We start from the raw sequence: 18,550 nt of genomic DNA on the forward strand, positions 1-18,550 counted from the left end.
TTCTTTATGCTTTAAGTTCATGCGTATAAGTTATACTAAGTTAGCAGCATACTTATAAGGTTGTCGCACGCTCTAGTGTAAGAAGTTTAATACGAAAGTCGATGCATGTAAAATCGATAGGTGATGTGTACACGCTTTGAACTTGGGTATTCTTTGTGCTTTAAGTTCGTGTACATAGGTTATGTTAGGATTGCAGCACACACAAGCGATGATTGCACGCTGTTGTAGAAGAAGTTTAGTACGATAGTCGATGCATACATCATCGATAGGTGATGTGTACACGCTTTGAAACATAGCTCTTCCTTGTGCTCTAAGTTCGTGCACATGGGTTAGGGATACACAAAAGCGAATGCTACATGCTCTAGCGGAAGAAGCCTAGTACGATAGTCGACGCATGCATCATCGATACGTGATGTGTACACGCTATTCTTTATGCTTTAAATTCACGCACATAGGTAGCAGCACACAATTGCGATCGTTGTACACTCTAGCGGGAGAAGTTTATTACGATAGTCGATGTATGCAAAATCGATATGTGATGTGTACGCGCTTTGGAATATAGCTATTCTTTGTGCTTTAACTTTATACACATACGTTAGCAATACACATATGCGATCGTTGTACACTCTGGCGGAAAAAAATAGTCGATGCATGCAAAATCAATAGGGGATGTGTACACGCTGTTAAACATCGTTATTTGTTGTGCTTTAAGTTCGCCGGTATAGGTTATGCTAAGATAGCAGTACAATCTAGCGGAAGAAGTTCAGGGTGATGTGTACACGCTTTGAAACATAGTTATTCTTTGCATTTTAAGTTCATGCACATAGGGTATGCTAAGATAGCAGCATAATCTAGCGGAAGAAGTTTTAGTACGAGAGTCGATGCATGCGAAATCGATAGGTGATTTGTACACGCTTTGAAACATGGCTATTCTTTGCACTTTAAATTTATGGATACAGGTTATTCTAAGATAGCAGCACAATCTAGCGGAAGAAGTTTAGTACGAGATTCGATGCATGCAAAATCAATAAGTAATGTGTACACGCTTTGAAACATGGCTATTCTTTGTACTTTAAGTTCATGCGTATAAGTTATGCTAAGATAGCAGCAGAATCTAGTGGATGAAGTTTAGTGCGATATTTGATGCATGTGAAATCGATAGGTAATGTGTACACGCTTTGAAACATGGCTATTCTTTGCACTGTAAGTTCATGTGTATAAAATTATGCAAAGATAGCAGCACAATCTAGCGGAAGAAGTTTAGTACGAGAGTCGATGCATGCAAAATCGATAGGTAATGTGTACATGCTTTGAAACATGGCTATTCTTTGTACTTAAGGTCATGCGTATAGGTTATGCTAAGATAGCAACACGATCTAGAGGAAGAAGTTTAGTACGAGGGTCGATGAGTGTAAAATCGGTAGGTGATGTGTACACGCTTTGAAACATGGCTATTCTTTGTACTGTAAGTTCATACGTATAGGTTATGCTAAGATAGCAGCACGATCTAGCGGAAGAAGTTTAGTACGAGGGTCGAGGCATGTAAAATCGATAGGTGATGTGTACACGCTTTGAAACATGGCTATTCATACTGATGCGCTGTTCCCAAGATTTTTAAACATAGCTAATCCTAATGCTGCTCTTAACGACGTAGAGCTAAGGATTGATTACATGACAGTGACGTCACTGCCACGTGCTCTTGTTTAGTAAACCAAGCCACGTGGTTTTATGACAGCTGTCTTCTTGACGGACCCTAACCTCACATTGAAGGACAATAGAGCGTCGCTAACCTCACTGCTGCCATCTTTACGGCGGTAAACCTCAAGGCTGCCACCTTATGCATGTTATAGCGCGGAATTTAAAATCCAACAACAGAACGTCGCTAACCTCACTCTTGCCATGTTGATGGGCTTAAACCTTACTGTTGCTACCTTGGTTATATGCTTTTGTGTTAGTTTACTGTTAATCGCTAAGCTGTTCGCATCATCGAAGTAGAGAGTAACAAATGTCAAGTAGATTCAAAGAAGAATCTGTTAGCAGAAGCTAAAAGTCCGTCATGGAAAAACCTATTTCTAGGTATATTTGCGAAGAGTGTGGAAAAGCATTTTCCCGAAGCTATCACAGGAGACGTCATGAGATATCATGTAGGACAATTTTTCAATGCAAACATTGTAGAAGAGAGTTCAAGAACGCATACAACGCTCAACGTCATGAAGCCGCGTGTAATGTAGCTTCATCGGGAACAAAATACAAAGAGCTCAACCATATTCCAGCGAACACTGATTTATGTTTAAAAAGTACACCTCTGCGAGAGATTTTTAATTCTCCCTTGTTTTCTAGGCCTGCTGCAAGTTCTGTTACTAAGCACAAACTTCAAGATAAAGAGAGGCAAGATCATGATTATGATAATAAGGATAATGATGTTGATCAAAACAGTAGTAAAGGGAAGGTAGAAGAAGAAGAAAATCTTAATGTTTCATTGCCATTACAGCTTGATGATTTTACTTCATTTCCTAAGCCTACTACACGTTCTGTCGCAGTGCAAACATCTCAAGAAGAGATGCAAGGTAAAGAAGAAGGAAATTTCAACGCTTCATCGCTATCGAAACAAGTTAAGTTTGTACCTAGAAACGCTACTGCTGAAGCACGTATTACATCAAAACAAGTCCCTACACATCAACTGTCTGCATATAGACTCAAAGTTCACAACGAGCCTCTGTTACCCTATGTAGATATAAGCTACTGTAAAGACCCCAACGTACTGGTAAAACGTTTAAAGCTGCTAAGAGCCTATCATGATGCTGGTTACACACAGTACAAAGAAGATATTTTTGAAATAGAGCATGAATTACGTCGTGTAGGTATTATTAAGTAAGCGCTTACCCTCACCTAAGTCATCCATCTGTAGTATATAGTCGATCGAGTAGCTATATTCGTATAGATTATTTCCCAACATTCTCCCTTCCTTAGGGTGTTAACTCCGCCTCTAGTTGTAGAGCCGGTCTCAAGCCCGGATAAAGAGAGGAGAGGCACCCTAGCCCTTTAGCCCTTTAGCCCATTAACCCTTTAGCCCTTTAGCCCTTTTTGCCCATTAGCCCATTAGCCCTTTTGCCCATTAGCCCTTTAGCCTATTAGCCCTACAAGGAATGTGCGGTAATCTAATCTTCTTAGAACAAAGGTATCCCCTGACATGTTCTAAACACATGTTGTATCGAGTACAGTGTTCTATTTTTAGTCTTGATCGCTTATTTAGTGTTCTAAACACTTCAATCAATGTTCCGATCACATGATAAAGTTAACGGTATAGAGTGCAGTGTTCGATTCTAGTCTTGTAATGTTTCTTTAGTGATTTGCAAGTCTAAACATGCATAATGACGTCATCACTGCAGCACGTGCTTACTCTAGCTATCCCGATGCAGGTTTAAACTTGTTCGATAGAGCTATGCCTTGACATAAGAGGAGGCCTTAACAGCTTATGTATAGCCGCTATTGTTTAAAGATAGCTGCTGTTAAGAAAAAGCACGTAGAATTTTTCAAATTACCCGCCACCACATTTGAAAGGTATGAGGTTTAGTGCTGTAAAGATACCTGCACGATGCAAAGCTGGCTTTCTTCATCAGAGCAGCCGCCATCTTGTGTGAGCACCTCTAGGCCGTATCATAAGGAGCTGTGTATAGTCGCCGTCTTGTCGCTGCTACCTTGCGCAAGCACCCTTAGGGCGTCTCATAAGAGCAGCAGCCATCTTGTGCAAGCGCTCTTAAGCTGCCTCATAAGAAGCTATGTATAGCCGCCATCTTGTAGAATTAGATAGCTGCCAATGCCAAAGGGCCTAAGTAGGGATCGAACCGTCGATCTCATCATTAGACTATGTTTTTCTTATGCTATCATGTTCCTGATACTGCAAACCTAGGTATCAGGTGGAAAAATTTTATCAGTTTTGCTCTACGATGCACCGTTTTCGAGATATTTAACATTTTGCATTTAAGCCCCAAATTTAATGAATCGAACCTGCACGGCACGTTATACTCTCTACCATAGCTAGACCTGATCATGTTACGAAGACTTGCTTCAATACAAACTAAAACAGAGCGAATGCCAAAGGGCCTAAGTAGGAACCGAACCGTTGATCTCATCATTAGACTATGTTTTTCTTGTCCCTCTTATTGCGAACCGAGGTATTGGGCAGAAAAAATGTTGTCCGTTTTGCTCTACGATGCACCGTTTTCGAGATATTTAACATTTTGCATTTAAGCCCCCAAATTTAATGAATCGAACTAGCATGACACGTTAGCCTCTAAGCTGGCTTTCTTCATAAGAGCAGCAGCCATCTTGCGCAAGCACCCTTAAGTTGTCTCATAAGGAGTCGTGTATAGCCGCCATCTTGCGTCCGCCATCTTGCGCAAGCATCCTTAAGGCGTCTCTAGTCATCTTGTGCAAGGACCCTTAAGCCACCTCATAAGATCAACCGCCATCTTGCGCAACCATCCCAAGGGCGTCTCATAAGAACCTATGTATAGCGGCCATCTTGCGTAAGCACCATTAAGGAGTCATGTATAGCCACCATCTTGTGCAATTAGCGTCGAGAGATGGCTGCCGTAGAATTTTTCTTTTTAAGTTATCCGCCACCATATTTCAAAGGTATGAACCTAAAGAGTGTAGCACTGAGGTTTGCGATGTAAGATGGCGGATGACAGCTGACAAAAAGCGCGTGAGTTTGTTTACTAAACAAGAGCACGTGGAATTTTTCAATTTGCCGCCACCACATTTCAAAGGTATCTAGCTAAAGATGGCAGCACGGTGCTCTCTTGATTAAAGATGGCGAATGACAGCTAACAGAACTTTTCAAATTGCCCGCTGCTACATGTCATAGAGAGGGCAGCACGGTGCTCTGTGGATTAAAGATGGCGGATGACAGCTGTCCAAAAAGCACGTGGCTTTGTTTCCAAACAAGAGCACATAGAATTTTTCAAATTGCCGCCACCACATTTCAAAGGTATTTAGCTAAAGAGTTCAGCACTGAGGTTTGTGACGCAAGATGGCGGATGACAGCTGTCAGAAAAAAGCACGAGAGTTTGTTTCCAAACAAGAGCACGTGGAATTTCCCGCCACCACGAAGAGGGCAGCACTGTGCTCAATGATGGCTGCTGTCACGTAGAATTGTCTGCCACCACAGGTATCTAGCTAAAGAGGGCAGCACGGTGCTCAAAGATGGCTGCTGTCAAAAGGCATTTTTCAAATTATCCGCCACCACATTTCAAAGGTAAGTAGCTAAAGAGGGCAGCACTGTGTTCTATAGATGAAAGATGGCGGATGACAGCTGTCAAAAAAGCACGTGGATTTGTTTATCTCGCGCTAGCGAGGTTAAGTTGGTAGCACTAAGGTTTAGGTCCGCCAAGATGGCAGCACTGCGAATGACGGGTGGCGAATTTACAGCTACTGCGATAAAGAGGGCAGCACGGTGCTCTGTAATTTAAAGATGGCGGATGACAGCTGTCAAAAAAGCACGTGGCTGTCAAAAAGCACGTGGCTTTGTTTATCGCGCGCTAGTTAGGTTAAGTTGGTACCACTGAGGTTTTAGCCCGTCAAGATGGCAGTACTGAGGTTAGCGATGCGTTGTTGTCTGTCAAAAAGCACGTGGCTGTCAAAAACACGTGGCTTTGTTTATCTCGCGCTAGTTAGGTTAAGTTGGTACCACTGAGGTTTAGGCCCGTCAAGATGGCAGTACTGAGGTTAGCGATGCGTTGTTGTCTGTCAAAAAGCACGTGGCTGTCAAAAAACACGTGGCTTTGTTTACCTCGCGCTAGTTAGGTTAAGTTGGTACCACTGAGGTTTAGGCTCGTCAAGATGGCAGCAGTGAGGTTAGCGATGCGTTGTTGTCGATGACATCTGTCAAAAAGCACGTGGCTTTGTTTACAAATTCAAATCTCCCGCCAAAATTCAAATTTCCCGCCAAAAATTCAAATTTCCCGCGGGAGGAGGCCGCAGAACCCGCTTATTATACTACTGCCATTTCCTGTCCCATCGTCGTCATAAGACCTATCCGTGTCGGTGCGACGTAAAGCGAATAGAAAAAAGGAAAAGGAATAATTGTTTGCTCCACCATCGTCGATTTTTCTTCTTCCCTTTCTTCATCAAAAATGACATTGATATGATGGAAAACGCGGCTGCAGTGGCTGGAGGGACAAAACAAGTTTCCATGTTGGCTGCGAAACAAGAACAGAAGCGTTCAGGCTTGGCGAAGGTGGCTCGCCCCACTCGCGCTATTTTCTCCCGCTCTGAATTGCGCTCTGTTTTGGGTAGTGCGAAATTTCACTCGAAGCGAGTAAGTTTCACCCGAGCGACTTTCGCGAGAGAGTTTCGCTTGTGTAAACGCAGCTTTAGACTATTCGCGTGGTGTGTTAAAGTAAGGCGGTATCTGTGATGTGTGAATGATTCTGTCGAGTGACTTATTGTTTTTGTGAATAACGGCGGTATTGTTGTTGTTGTCGTCGTCGTCGTCGTTGTTGTTGTTGTTGTTGTTGTTGTTGTTGTTGTTGTTGTTGTTGTTGTTGTTTGGGGGTTTATTGCATCATTTAGAGGGATTTTAGAAGTGACCTGGGGGAATTTCAGCTTAGTAGATGGTAACACTGCTTATATTGACTGAGTTCGATTCGGAATACAGATCGACTTGGATGACTATGACATTATAATGTTACGAAATGCAACTTGCCTTTATTTCAGTGTGAGCGTGTCCAATTTGTAGGGTGTATTTATTTTCATGTGTTTGTTGGTCATTAAGTGAAATCTAGTGTGTAAACTTGGGCACCGTTGAACTTTAATCACTGTCTGGTTGTTATCAGTATTGTTCCGACACTATTCAGACTTTTATAACCTCTTACAAGTATGTATCCCGATATTAAAAACGGTGATCATGTATTGATTGTATGGGGTTCCGCGGTTCCTGCCGAGAAACTTCGTGATACCGTCGAAGAGGTAAGAAGGATTACAGGAGAAGCGGGAAGAGTGGCTCTTGAAAATGTAGACCGGTTATGTATGGGTATGTATAATTCTAACTTCCCCTTTTTTTAAAAAAAAAAAAAGCTCTTCACATAGCCTAGGCCTATATGTGAGGAACTATGCCTCTCTCTAATACACCATATTTTTTGTTTGTTTTTCAGCTGCATATCGTGCGTCATCCTTTGATGTTGTGCTGTCAAGTGTGATGTTTCCACAATCAGTTCTTCATACAGTAGAACAGTTAGGAGAAATTGTAAAAATAGTGAAACCTCAAGGAACTGTGATACTCCAAGAGCCAGTGATTTCAAAACTAAATGGACACAAATTGAAGACACCAGAAAAGCTAGCAACTACTTTAAAACTTACTGGGCTCACAAACATTTCTGAAGCCAAACCAGTTTCCCTTAGTAAGAATGAGATTGATAGAGTAAAGGAATTAGTAAATACTAATGAAGAAATATCCATAGTTGAGGTTCACTGTAAGAAACCAAATTTTGAAGTAAGATTTTCTTCTAATGTATTCACAGAAGAGTTTGTAATGTAATCTGATATTTACAGTATTTAATAATTCATGCCTTCTATCTTTGTTGTTAGGTTGGTTCATCTGCAAAGCTTTCTTTTGGCAAAACAACAGCACCAGTGAAACCATCTGCTGAAGTTGCCTCTGTGTGGAAACTGGATGATACTCTGGATGATGATATTGAGACTATCGACTCTGATACTTTACTGGATGAAAGTGACTTAAAGAAACCTGATCCTTCATCTCTGAAAGGTTAATTTACATGATTTTATTTTGAGAGGGTTTTAGGAAGTTAATTCTTATAAACCTTACCTTGTATTACATGCAGGAGAGAGTGTTTTTCATTGCCAGTGGTGAGGACAAGCCTGCCCTCCCTGATAAGTATGTTTACTTTTATAGTAAAACATCACAAAATGAGTAACATTTTCCAAATAGCTGCATGAACAAATACTGCTGTTGGTTGAAATTAATTCATTGTTCCATCATTCCCAGAATTCAACACAGGTATATTTCATTGCCAACTAGGGAACAATAAAAGCTCCTAAACAACTAGTTTCTGTAAGTTTCGACTTGACAGTTCTGGAAGTCAGACATTAGTGCCAAATTGTTATGAGTACAAACAGCTGATTCCCAAGACACAACACGAACGGAAATGTACATACTCGAATATAAGTCCAGAATCAATTGTTCTTTGCAACAAAATGCATAACTCACATAAGATGAACAATAAAACATAACAAATTGAATATAAGGCTATAAGATAAAAAAAAAAAAAAGATCAATGCTCAAACAGATAAAATGCAAGAAAATGAAATAAAATTTCTACTCGCCATCTAGAAGAGCTTGCGTTGCTGATAGATTCAATTTCTCCTAAGGAAGGAAAAAAAAATCCAACATTTCTGAGTCACTATCGGCATTGTCATCGTCTGTTGAGGTTTCACTTTCCTGGCTATTTCATCCACCACATAAACTAGGTACTAGGGCTTTTTTTTTCACAAGGTGCACGAGCCCCACTTCCTTATGTTATCGCGAACCGAAATATTGTGTTCCTTCAACTGTTCAGTCAACTCATTATTTCTAGCCGCCAGTGTTGATGCTTTGTCAAGAATGTCTGAGTGAACTAAAATATACCGCGGTAAGAACTGAGCACAATACAGTACACAGCTGATAGCACGTGGTTACAGAAAACAACAGATCGACATTGGTAAGCGCAATTAGAGTCTAACGAGCTCTGTCGGAGCGATCGGCTGCCTATGATTGTCTGTTTAATAATTCACTTAGCCTCCGCCAAAAGGCAACGCTCGAATGTCAAGTCGAAACTCATAAGAACTGGACTATAGACCAGTCGTCTCTGCGGGGCCACACTCCCTTCGAGAGGCTCTCTGATAAGCACCAATGAGTTTTGTCATTAGCCAGGGCATGCGCTGACCAATAATGAAAGAGCGCTTTAGTAATGGTTGGTAGCATTTTTCTGAGCAAATGAGTAAGGCCCTTAAAACGAAAGCATTGTCCCCTGTGCCCAATGTGGACTCTGTCTTTGCGCAAGCTGGGCGACAGTATTGAAGTTCTACTCCGTGCTTTGTTCGACATATATGCTATAAACAAACCAATAGTGTTAAATTGATATACACACACACCAGTACAAAGTCTAAACCATAACAGTTACAGGTTTTAAATAGGTTATAGTCTAGGTTAAGTAGGTTATAGTCTAAACCAGGTTAACGAAGTTGAAATGAAATGGCTTCCACTCTAACAAATCAACTGAGATTGGTGTCAGGAAGGGCATCCAGCTATAAAAGCATGCCATATAAATTCATCTCGCCTCTTCCCAGACCCCTTATCAATAAAAGTGGATTGAGAGGTAGACGTACATACAGTAGTAGATGCTTGGAGAAATACAGTAATGTTAAGTCTTTCAGGTGAAGAGAATGTATTGTATACCCAACTCAGAAAATATACATTAGGTCCTGTACTACAACTGTCAGATAAACATCCAGATACAGAGGCTGCAGTTTAGCAATCTGGAAGGTAAGGATGTACTTGTACTACCAATGGATTTTATGTGTGGTATTGTGGAATACTTCTATTCCATTCACAGTAAGGCTACTGAAAATGTAATGAAGTTTGGCACGGTGATATACCTGTTCTCAGGTGTTTTGTGTAGCACGTTATTTACAAGAACCCAATATTCGGCTATAATGTGGAAGTTCCAGTCGATAAAGAATTGGTATTCAAGTTATGTTTCTTGTCAAGTAATTCCTACCACACGATATGTTGTTTTTTCTCTAATAATTAAAAGGATGTGCGTTTCATCAAAATTTAATTTTATCTTTATAATCATTGCCACCAATTTTAAGATGTAAAATAAATTAGAGAACCCAGATATCACTAGTGGGCTGGCATGCATGCAGTGGAGGATGTTTAATTTTATTATGAATTATTGAATTTATTGTTGCAGATTTAATAAGTAGGCATTTTATTTTTTCAAGATTATGCTGGAGTAGTAAATGGCAAGTAAATATTTAGAAGTAAATTTTTATGAAGTCAAAGAAATATAACCACCTTAATGTACCTATTTAAGAGATGAATCACCATGAACAGCATCGTATATACTGTATATCTCATATAGGTCTATCCTCTGCAGAGAGCTTTTGAATTGAATCCATGCTTTTGGCACACATTCTAGTGATTAGGAATTGTATACCATCACCTCGTACCCTGTTGTCCAACATTTAGATGGTAAAAGAAATTTTACTAATGAGACTCGAACCGGGAAATCATGGTGTGGTGCCGTCAAATGATGTTACTGTAACGGCCATGGATACCAGTTGAGTTTGGTAGTACAACACTTGTTTGAATATACACAGATTACATATTACTGGTAATAGCATGTTTTTGTGCAGCATCATGCAGGATTCAGATTCATCAAATCATTGTCACGATATGCAGCCATCTTGATTCTTATAGCAGAGTCCCAGATAAGAGTTTCAACTGCCACTCCGTCATTGGCATAGCTACACTAGAGAATATTCCTCCAGAGTGGATACAGACTATAGTTGTAGGACACCTTTTCGACCCAACTTCCTGATAAATGTGCGATCTGCTACATAAATTTAAACTGCATATTTATCTGGCTAAAATGTAAAATAAGAGGTAAAAGGCTTCTACCTATTCAGTACTTATTTATTTTAACCTATGATATTTATCTGGCTTTGCAAGAGAGCAGAAAGAAGCTGCTGAGGCTTATGTTTTGCTACCTTTAAGGCAAGTAGAATCAACAGTTCAAGGAACCTTACTTTTTATAACATTTACAGGTGGTCTCTACGTGTATGTTGTCATTATGAACGTTTTTGTCTAGTGTTTCAGCGGGGGGTTAACACATGTGATATTATACCTCTGATATGTATACTTGAACAGGTTGTCATTTACAATTACATTATATTGAGGGGTTTAATAACAGCTTGCTTTCCATTTATTTTACTTTTTTATGTTTATTTAAATATTTATCTTTATTACAGAGAATTAATTATTCTGTGAGAGAGGTGAGCATGAACATCAAACCCACCTGAGGAGTTTTTGCAAATCTTTATGCTTTTCTGGAGCTATGAGTCTGATCGTGTTTCGCATAGCAGGAAGTCATGCTGCCCCCAGTCCCCTGCTTCTGATTGTTTGTTTAACCAAAGGTGATGATGGTCCTTTGAAAAGTCTCTCAAAATCTTTGAAGTCTGACATTTGTATGTCATACACTTCAGTCAGTTCCATGAAGCGGTAGTGGCAAACAAATTTTTGCCAATCTCAAGGTGGTGCAGTGATTGTATTTGAACCCAATTTCCTTTTGGCTTTTTTCATTACAGCGTGAACACCATCCACATCCATATGAGCATGTCCTTTTAATAAGAATTTGTGGTGGTTGATCACTTTGGCAGAGCCCTAGTGTACTCACTCCGCTCACTGTACACGGAAGCTCGGTGGCGGGTGATGGTCTTTTAGTTTTAGTTCACGGGATTGCCGATATGAGCGTCTTTACGATCTGCGAACTGTAACCAACTGTTAAGGGAATGTCCAACAAAATGTGACGATAGGTTACAATCACTTCTTGCCATGCGGGCAGTATGCGCCGCGGCGATAGTTAAAAGCCTCTCGAAGGGAGTGTGGCCCCCAAAGGGGGCCACTGTTCTCATGACAGAGCTTGGCCTGAATTTGCAAAGATAAGTTACAGTTACTAAATTACATTATTTTCTTCCCGAACCTTTTGTCGTGTTTTTATTTTGCGCAGGTTGGTAACAGAAGCAGCGAGTTTGGAATTCTGGGAATTACATCATGTCGACCAGTGCCTGTGCTCATAGCTGGCCGACTAATGGTCAGTGGCACGTGAAATATTTCATTAAGTTATAAAAGTAAATGTGCCTTTTTGGGTGGCTTGGGTGGGTTCCTGGCATTGGTAGTAAACACATCTCTCTTCTACAAGGATTTTAAGGTATGATTCATATATATTTCTTCGCGAAGTAGTGTGTTATGAGCTGCAGTGAATACACTAGGATTGTACCATCACGGGTATCATAAGTGGGTTCCTTGAAATCGAAGTTAAACTCTGTGTTAAAAATGTCATGGCAAAGCCACTGCTTTGGTATTAACTCTTGTTTCACCTGGTTTTCCTTGCAGTGCTCTAAAACAAAGAATGCATTTTTGATATATTGAGATGGCTACCAGATGCAGTCTACCCAGTTTCTCTCTGCTGTAGTGGCTCTTATTTTTGGGGAACATTCTGATGTGCTTTCTGATGCCCAACATATTTGGTGGCACCATCCTTCCTCTGTGATCTGGTTCAACAATTCCACCAGTAGGTTTCTTGACAAAGGCAGTTTTGATGTACATTTCAGGAACACTCAATGTATTTCAGAAAAATACTTTTCACCGACGTGAAGTCTTTGGCTACAACCTTCAAAGAAGCACTGAAGTATCAGATTGAGCTTAAACTCCCTCTGTTGTATTAACCTTCTATTAACGTTTTTAGTAATTATGTGTGAGGTTACGTACATTATCTCTTAATATCATTGTTATTTCGCTCTGTCCAGAAACTGTTAAAAGTAGACTGCCTGTCTTCAGAAAATGCTTTTCTGAACATTTCCTTTCACAAGAAGGTTTGCATGCAATCTTGTTTTGCCAAAACTAATCTGCCTTTTTTAAATTTATATTCCACCCCTGTTTCCCAGTTCCACTCACTGTTGTGATGCACTCACTTCTGGCCTCTGAAATGAAATGGCATATGGCTTTTAGTGCTGGGAGTGTCCGAGGACAAGTTCGGCTCACCAAGTGCAGGTCTTTTTTTATTTGACGCCCCTAGGCAACCTGTGCGTCATGATGAGGATGAAATGATGATGAAGACGACACATACACCCAGCCCCCATGTCACCGAAATTAACCAATAATGGTTAAAATTCCCCACCACCGAGCTCGATAGCTGCAGTCGCTTAAGCGCGGCCAGTATCCAGTATTCGGGAGATAGTAGGTTCGAATCCCACTGTCGGCAGCCCTGAAGATGGTTTTCCGTGGTTTCCCATTTTCACACCAGGCAAATGCTGGGTTTGTACCTTAATTAAGGCCACAGCCGCTTCCTTCCCAGTCCTAGACCTTTCCTGTCCCTTCGTCGCCATAAAACATTTCTGTGTTGGTGCGACGTGAAGCCAATAGCAAAAAAAAAAAAAAATCCCCACCTGCCGGAAATCGAACCCAGGGCCCCTGTGACCAAAGGCCAGCACGCTAACCATTTAGCCATGGAGCTGGACTTCTGGCCTCTTGGGTAATCAGTTGTTTGTGTGTTGACAGTATTAATGCTCTCCATGCTGTTAGATGCGGAGAAAGCATTTATTGAATCAATCTCATCTTCATTATTAGCATTATCAGCCACCTGACATGACTGCACAATCATATGATTAAAGCAAATTTCACTGTCAGAGTCCTCGTCTTCGGTAGGATTGTGTTCGATCTCTTTCCCATCTATTTAATATTCAAGCCCCTTGTTAAGGTCATCATTATTAGAGCAATCTTCATGGTCAGGATCTTCACGTTCATCTTCAGCCACCACCTACAAAAAGACAGCAAGCCTTAATATATAAGGAAGATACCATATTGACGGAAGAAAATCAAATAACACTTTTTATTGAATATGAATAGCGGAAATAAACATTTCATTCTAAAGGAAATTTGATAACATTTGATGTCTAACCAAAATGACCATTCAAAATTCAATCACCACCTTACCACACCACAATCACCACTGATCTGAATTTAGGGCAGTCGCTCAGGTGGCAGATTCCCGACCTGCTGTTTGCCTAGTCTTTTCTTAAATAATTGCAAGGAATTTGGAAATTTATAAAACATCTCCATTGGTAAATTATACCATTCCCTAACTCCTCTTCCTATAAACAAATATTTGCTCCAATTTGTCCTCTTGAATTCCAACTTTATCTTCATATTGTGATCTTTCCTACCTTTTAAAAAGACCACTCAAACTTATTTGTCTACTAGTGTCATTCCACGCCATCTTTCCACTGACAGCTCAGAACATACCACTTAGTCAAGCATCTCATCTTCTTTCTCCTGAGTCTTCCCAGCCCAAACTTTTCAACATTTTCGCAACGTTACTCTTTTGTCGGAAATCGCCCAGAACAAATCAACCTGCTTTTCTTTGGTTTTTTTCCAGTTCTTGAATCAAGTAATCCTAGTGAGGGTCCCATACACTGGAACCATACTCTAGTTGCGATATTACCTTTTACATCCTTATTACAACCCTTAAATACCCTTATAACCATATGCAGAGATCTGTACCCTTTATTTACAATCATATTTATATGATTAGCCCAATGAAGTTTCCTTATATTGACACCTACCTACTTACAGCAATCCTCATAAGGTACTTTCACCCGATCAATGCAATAATTAAAACTGAGAGGACTTTTCCTATTAGTGAAACTTCCAACACTAATTGAAGGCTTAAATAAAAATTCTGTTCTCAATCACTCAAAATTAATTAAAGAGGTAAAAAACAAAATAAAAGATAACAACATAATAGTAACTAAAGCCGATAAAGGAGGGACTACTGTTCTAATAGATAAGAAGGATTACATTGAAAAAAACGGAAGAATTTTTCACAAATAAGACTTACACAATAGTCAATAAAGACCCCACAATAAGAATCCAACAAAATTTAAAAACACAGAATTCCACTTTTTTACTCAATGAACAAGAACAACAAAAACTAATCCTTATGAACCCTAAAACCCCCACAGCCAGAGCATTGCCTAAATTACATAAGAAAAACACACCCATACGCCCAATCATCGACTGTAGAAATAGTCCGACATATAAAACCTCAAAATATATCCACTATTTTCTAAAAAAGGCATTACAGGTTTAACAATAAATCCCCTTTAAAAAAAATTCAATAGACTTCTGCGAAATTCAGAAAAAGTTCACCTTACTACCAAATCACATTATGTGCTCTTTTGACATTACTAATATGTATTCTAATGTACCAACAAAGGAAACTGTAAATATTATCAAAGACAACCTCGCAAAACACAGCAACCTCAGCAAACCTGAATTAGAAGACTTCATAAAAATCCTAAATTTTGTGCTAAAAAACAACTATTTCACTTTTAATGGTAAAATTTACCACCAAGATGGTCTAGCTATGGGAGATCCCTTATCAGGCATCTTAGCCGACATCTATTTGGATTCTTGAGAACATCATAAAATAATAAATAAAATAAAAGGCCTTAGCTTATGGCTTCGGTATGTAGATGACACATTCGTAATTATCAATAAAGATCTCAATAATAGTACCGATATTTTAAATTATTTAAACAACCTAGACCAAAATATTAAATTCACCAAGGAAGTTGAAGTTAGTGGATCCTTAATTTCCTAGATCTCACAGTAACTCATCTTAATGGCAACTTCGATTTTCATATTTACAGAAAACGTACTCACACCCTATTAACAATCAAAAATACTTCTTTACATACTAACTCCCATAAATTGGCCACTTTTCACAGTTTAATTTACAGAGCTTTAAAAATCCCTCTAACACCCAAGAACCTTGAAACAGAACTAAATTATATAAAGGATTTAGCAAAAATCAATGGATATAAACCTGAAATGATTAACCGTTTAATAAATAAGGACAAATTCAAATTAACAACAAACCTCATCCCTGATAAACCCAAAAAAATCCAAATTCGTTACCTTCACCTACAACAATCCAAACTTTCACCAAGTCTTGAACCCAATAAAAAACAAAAATACCAGCATAGCTTTTAGAACAACAAACACTAAGCAAAAATTATTTTTTTAATCACAACACGGTCAATTCAAGCAAAAACATTTACTTAGGCTCAGGCATGTACAGGTTCACCTGCACGCAATGCAACATCTCTTATATTGGTCAAACTGGCTGGAGGAGCTCCCATATGAAAGAAACAGGACATCACTTCACTACGATAGAACAAGACCTCACAATTATTAAGAGTAGACAAAGGAAAGTTGATGAATGAACTTGAAACCATCTATATGTTTTTGGACCAATACTACAACAAAAATCTAAACCTCAATGATTTGATTGAAGTCAAGAATCCATTATACGAAAGTTTACCCAAATTATTGAAAATTCTAAATCCAAAACATAAGAACATTCTTAAAATGTAGAACCTCCACTACTTTAACTAACTTGACTCCCTTCATGTCCGCCCCCGCAATTCTCCCGCAACCCAACACGACTCCCTCCCTGTCCGACCACGCAAATCTCTCGCAACCGACAACACATAAACTTAATGTCCCGCCCACTCCCTCCCCTCCACCGCACCCTCCTCCGCCAATCTCACATCGATACAATACTAGAAGCACAAGTGTCAGTCATTCAACACTACCATAGCAACTGATTAGCACCATAATAGTTAAGAAATAAATGAACATACACATAACGTTTTTCTTCAACTAACCTTTCCATAACTGATTTACATCTTTACAGACAAAAGGGCAGGTGTTTTATACATTCTCCATCTTTTCTTTTTTTAAACCCACATTCTCTTCAAAAATACCTTTCCTAAGCATTCACTCTCCTCTTGTTACAGACTTCACACCAAAAAACTCTATCAACGTCAATATATCTTCGACTTTCGCTCCTTCAAGCAAGATAAATACAACTATAGACAGCCGAATACTTTTTCTTGCTCCTACAACTACTTACAGAAGACTGTTATCTTATAATACATTTGACTTTCACACCTTCAAGCCAGTTAAATAAGACTATAGACAGCTGAACAGCTACTTAAGAAGACTGTTGTCTTATCTTAACATACAAATTTAACATCTTTAACAGTCTATCAGCTTTACTCTTTCTTATTCTCCAACAGGAGTTATCAAGGAAACACATTTCTATTTCATTATAAAGATTGAGCTGTTTATTGCTGTACCCTCAACAGGTTTTGGGCGCATTGACTCAGCGCTCCGGAAAGTATAATCTTGTGAACTTGTGACATGCAGCTTATTACTACGATTTTAACGAAGGACATTCTAATAATTTTTTATGTTTAGACTAACACCTATATTGATATCCTCCTTTTACGACTTGTAAGAACAATCAGGATCCTGATTTTTCACCATATAGGTTTGAGTTTGAGGCTGATGATGCCCTTAATATGGGCGAAACATGTCCCTTAACATTTTATAATAATATTTAATTCTTTAAAAAAAATCTCTTTGTATTGAATAGGTGGACATTTAAAAAAAATAACACTTGTAACATACTTTGTATTTAAGGTTTTAAATACCGAACAGATATATTTAATATAAATCACTTTACCTTTAGAAATTACACAGTTGTAATAACATGAAAGAAATAGAATGATAAATATAAATCACAAAACTAGAGGAGGCAATATTAATACATATAAAATTATCCTGAGAAAGACAAACCAGTTTCTTATCTCTATCTTTCCACAGAGAGAGGCACATGTCTTTAGTGTTCCTTGTTTCTTTTCTTTCTCTTCAATTCTTCCCTGTACACCTTTGAAAATATCGCATATGTTTTCCTTAATTTAAACTGATGAGGTTTTTCTGGTTCTTGAGGCACTTTGAGAAAATCCTTGAAAGAATCCTCGCTACTACTTGAGGTGGATGAGCAAGCAAGTTCCGAAGCAATTTCATGCTCAATAAAATCAGCTTGTGAACTTTTACTCCACTCTTCAAAATGATGGCACCAGGAAGATCCTTCTTGGAAGAATGTACATACACCTCTAAACATTCATCATTCTACGTGAAATCATCTCTGCCCTGATCATCGTCTTCTTCTGATGAACTGCCTGTCATCCCTTCATTCTGATTAGCCAATATTGTTTTACATGTTGCATTGTAACGAGTTGTAACACTTTCCCAATAAGCGTACAAATCTAGTTCATCATTATGTTTTTCTCCATCACGTTTTAGTTTGTCCTTGAACTTATCGAGAATACGAGAAGGCAAGAATTCTTCCAGGTCATCATCATCAAACTTTAACTTCTGTTTGGAAATAAAAGGGGATAAAGAACTGCCTTTGTCACTCTCTTGCTGTTGCCTTCCCATTGGGGTTTTCAAAATATCTGCAACACTTTTGTGTAGTCCACAGCATTGCAATCTAGTGGTTAGAGACCACACTTACAAAAGGCGCTTTTCACAATATCTGGCTTAACATCATTCGAAACGTTCTTTAACATAGGTGCAATATTTACCTTGGTTACTGATGCACCAAGAGTTTGTATTTTCTAGTCTTGAAGAGCATTTTTCCAAGCTCTCTTTAGAGGTGCAAATACCCCCACATCTGCTGGTTGCAGAGAAAAGGCTGTACAATATTATTCCATGGTCATGACAATATTCACTGACTTGAAGGAATAAATGACTCCCGTGTCCATCAAGAAACAGAATAACAGGAAGTGTAATTTTCTCTACTTCTAGCCATGACCTTAAGTGTTGAAGGTAGTTCAGAAACGTTGGGGCTTT

General features: G+C 39.1%; 1 protein-coding gene across 1 annotated transcript in view; it reads left to right on the forward strand.

Moving 5' to 3' along the window:
• The first annotated feature begins 6,635 nt into the window (after positions 1-6,635).
• The window catches only part of CIAPIN1 (cytokine induced apoptosis inhibitor 1), a 48,361-nt gene continuing 36,446 nt past the window's right edge, over positions 6,636-18,550 (forward strand). Inside the window, exons 1-3 of the mRNA XM_067144640.2 lie at positions 6,636-7,036; positions 7,158-7,495; positions 7,591-7,768. Coding sequence (XP_067000741.2) covers positions 6,883-7,036; positions 7,158-7,495; positions 7,591-7,768 — 670 coding nt within the window. The 5' untranslated portion in view covers positions 6,636-6,882. The remainder of the gene's footprint in view (positions 7,037-7,157; positions 7,496-7,590; positions 7,769-18,550) is intronic.

The sequence above is a fragment of the Anabrus simplex genome, chromosome 1, assembly GCF_040414725.1.
Source record: "Anabrus simplex isolate iqAnaSimp1 chromosome 1, ASM4041472v1, whole genome shotgun sequence".
NCBI lineage: Eukaryota > Metazoa > Arthropoda > Insecta > Orthoptera > Tettigoniidae > Anabrus > Anabrus simplex.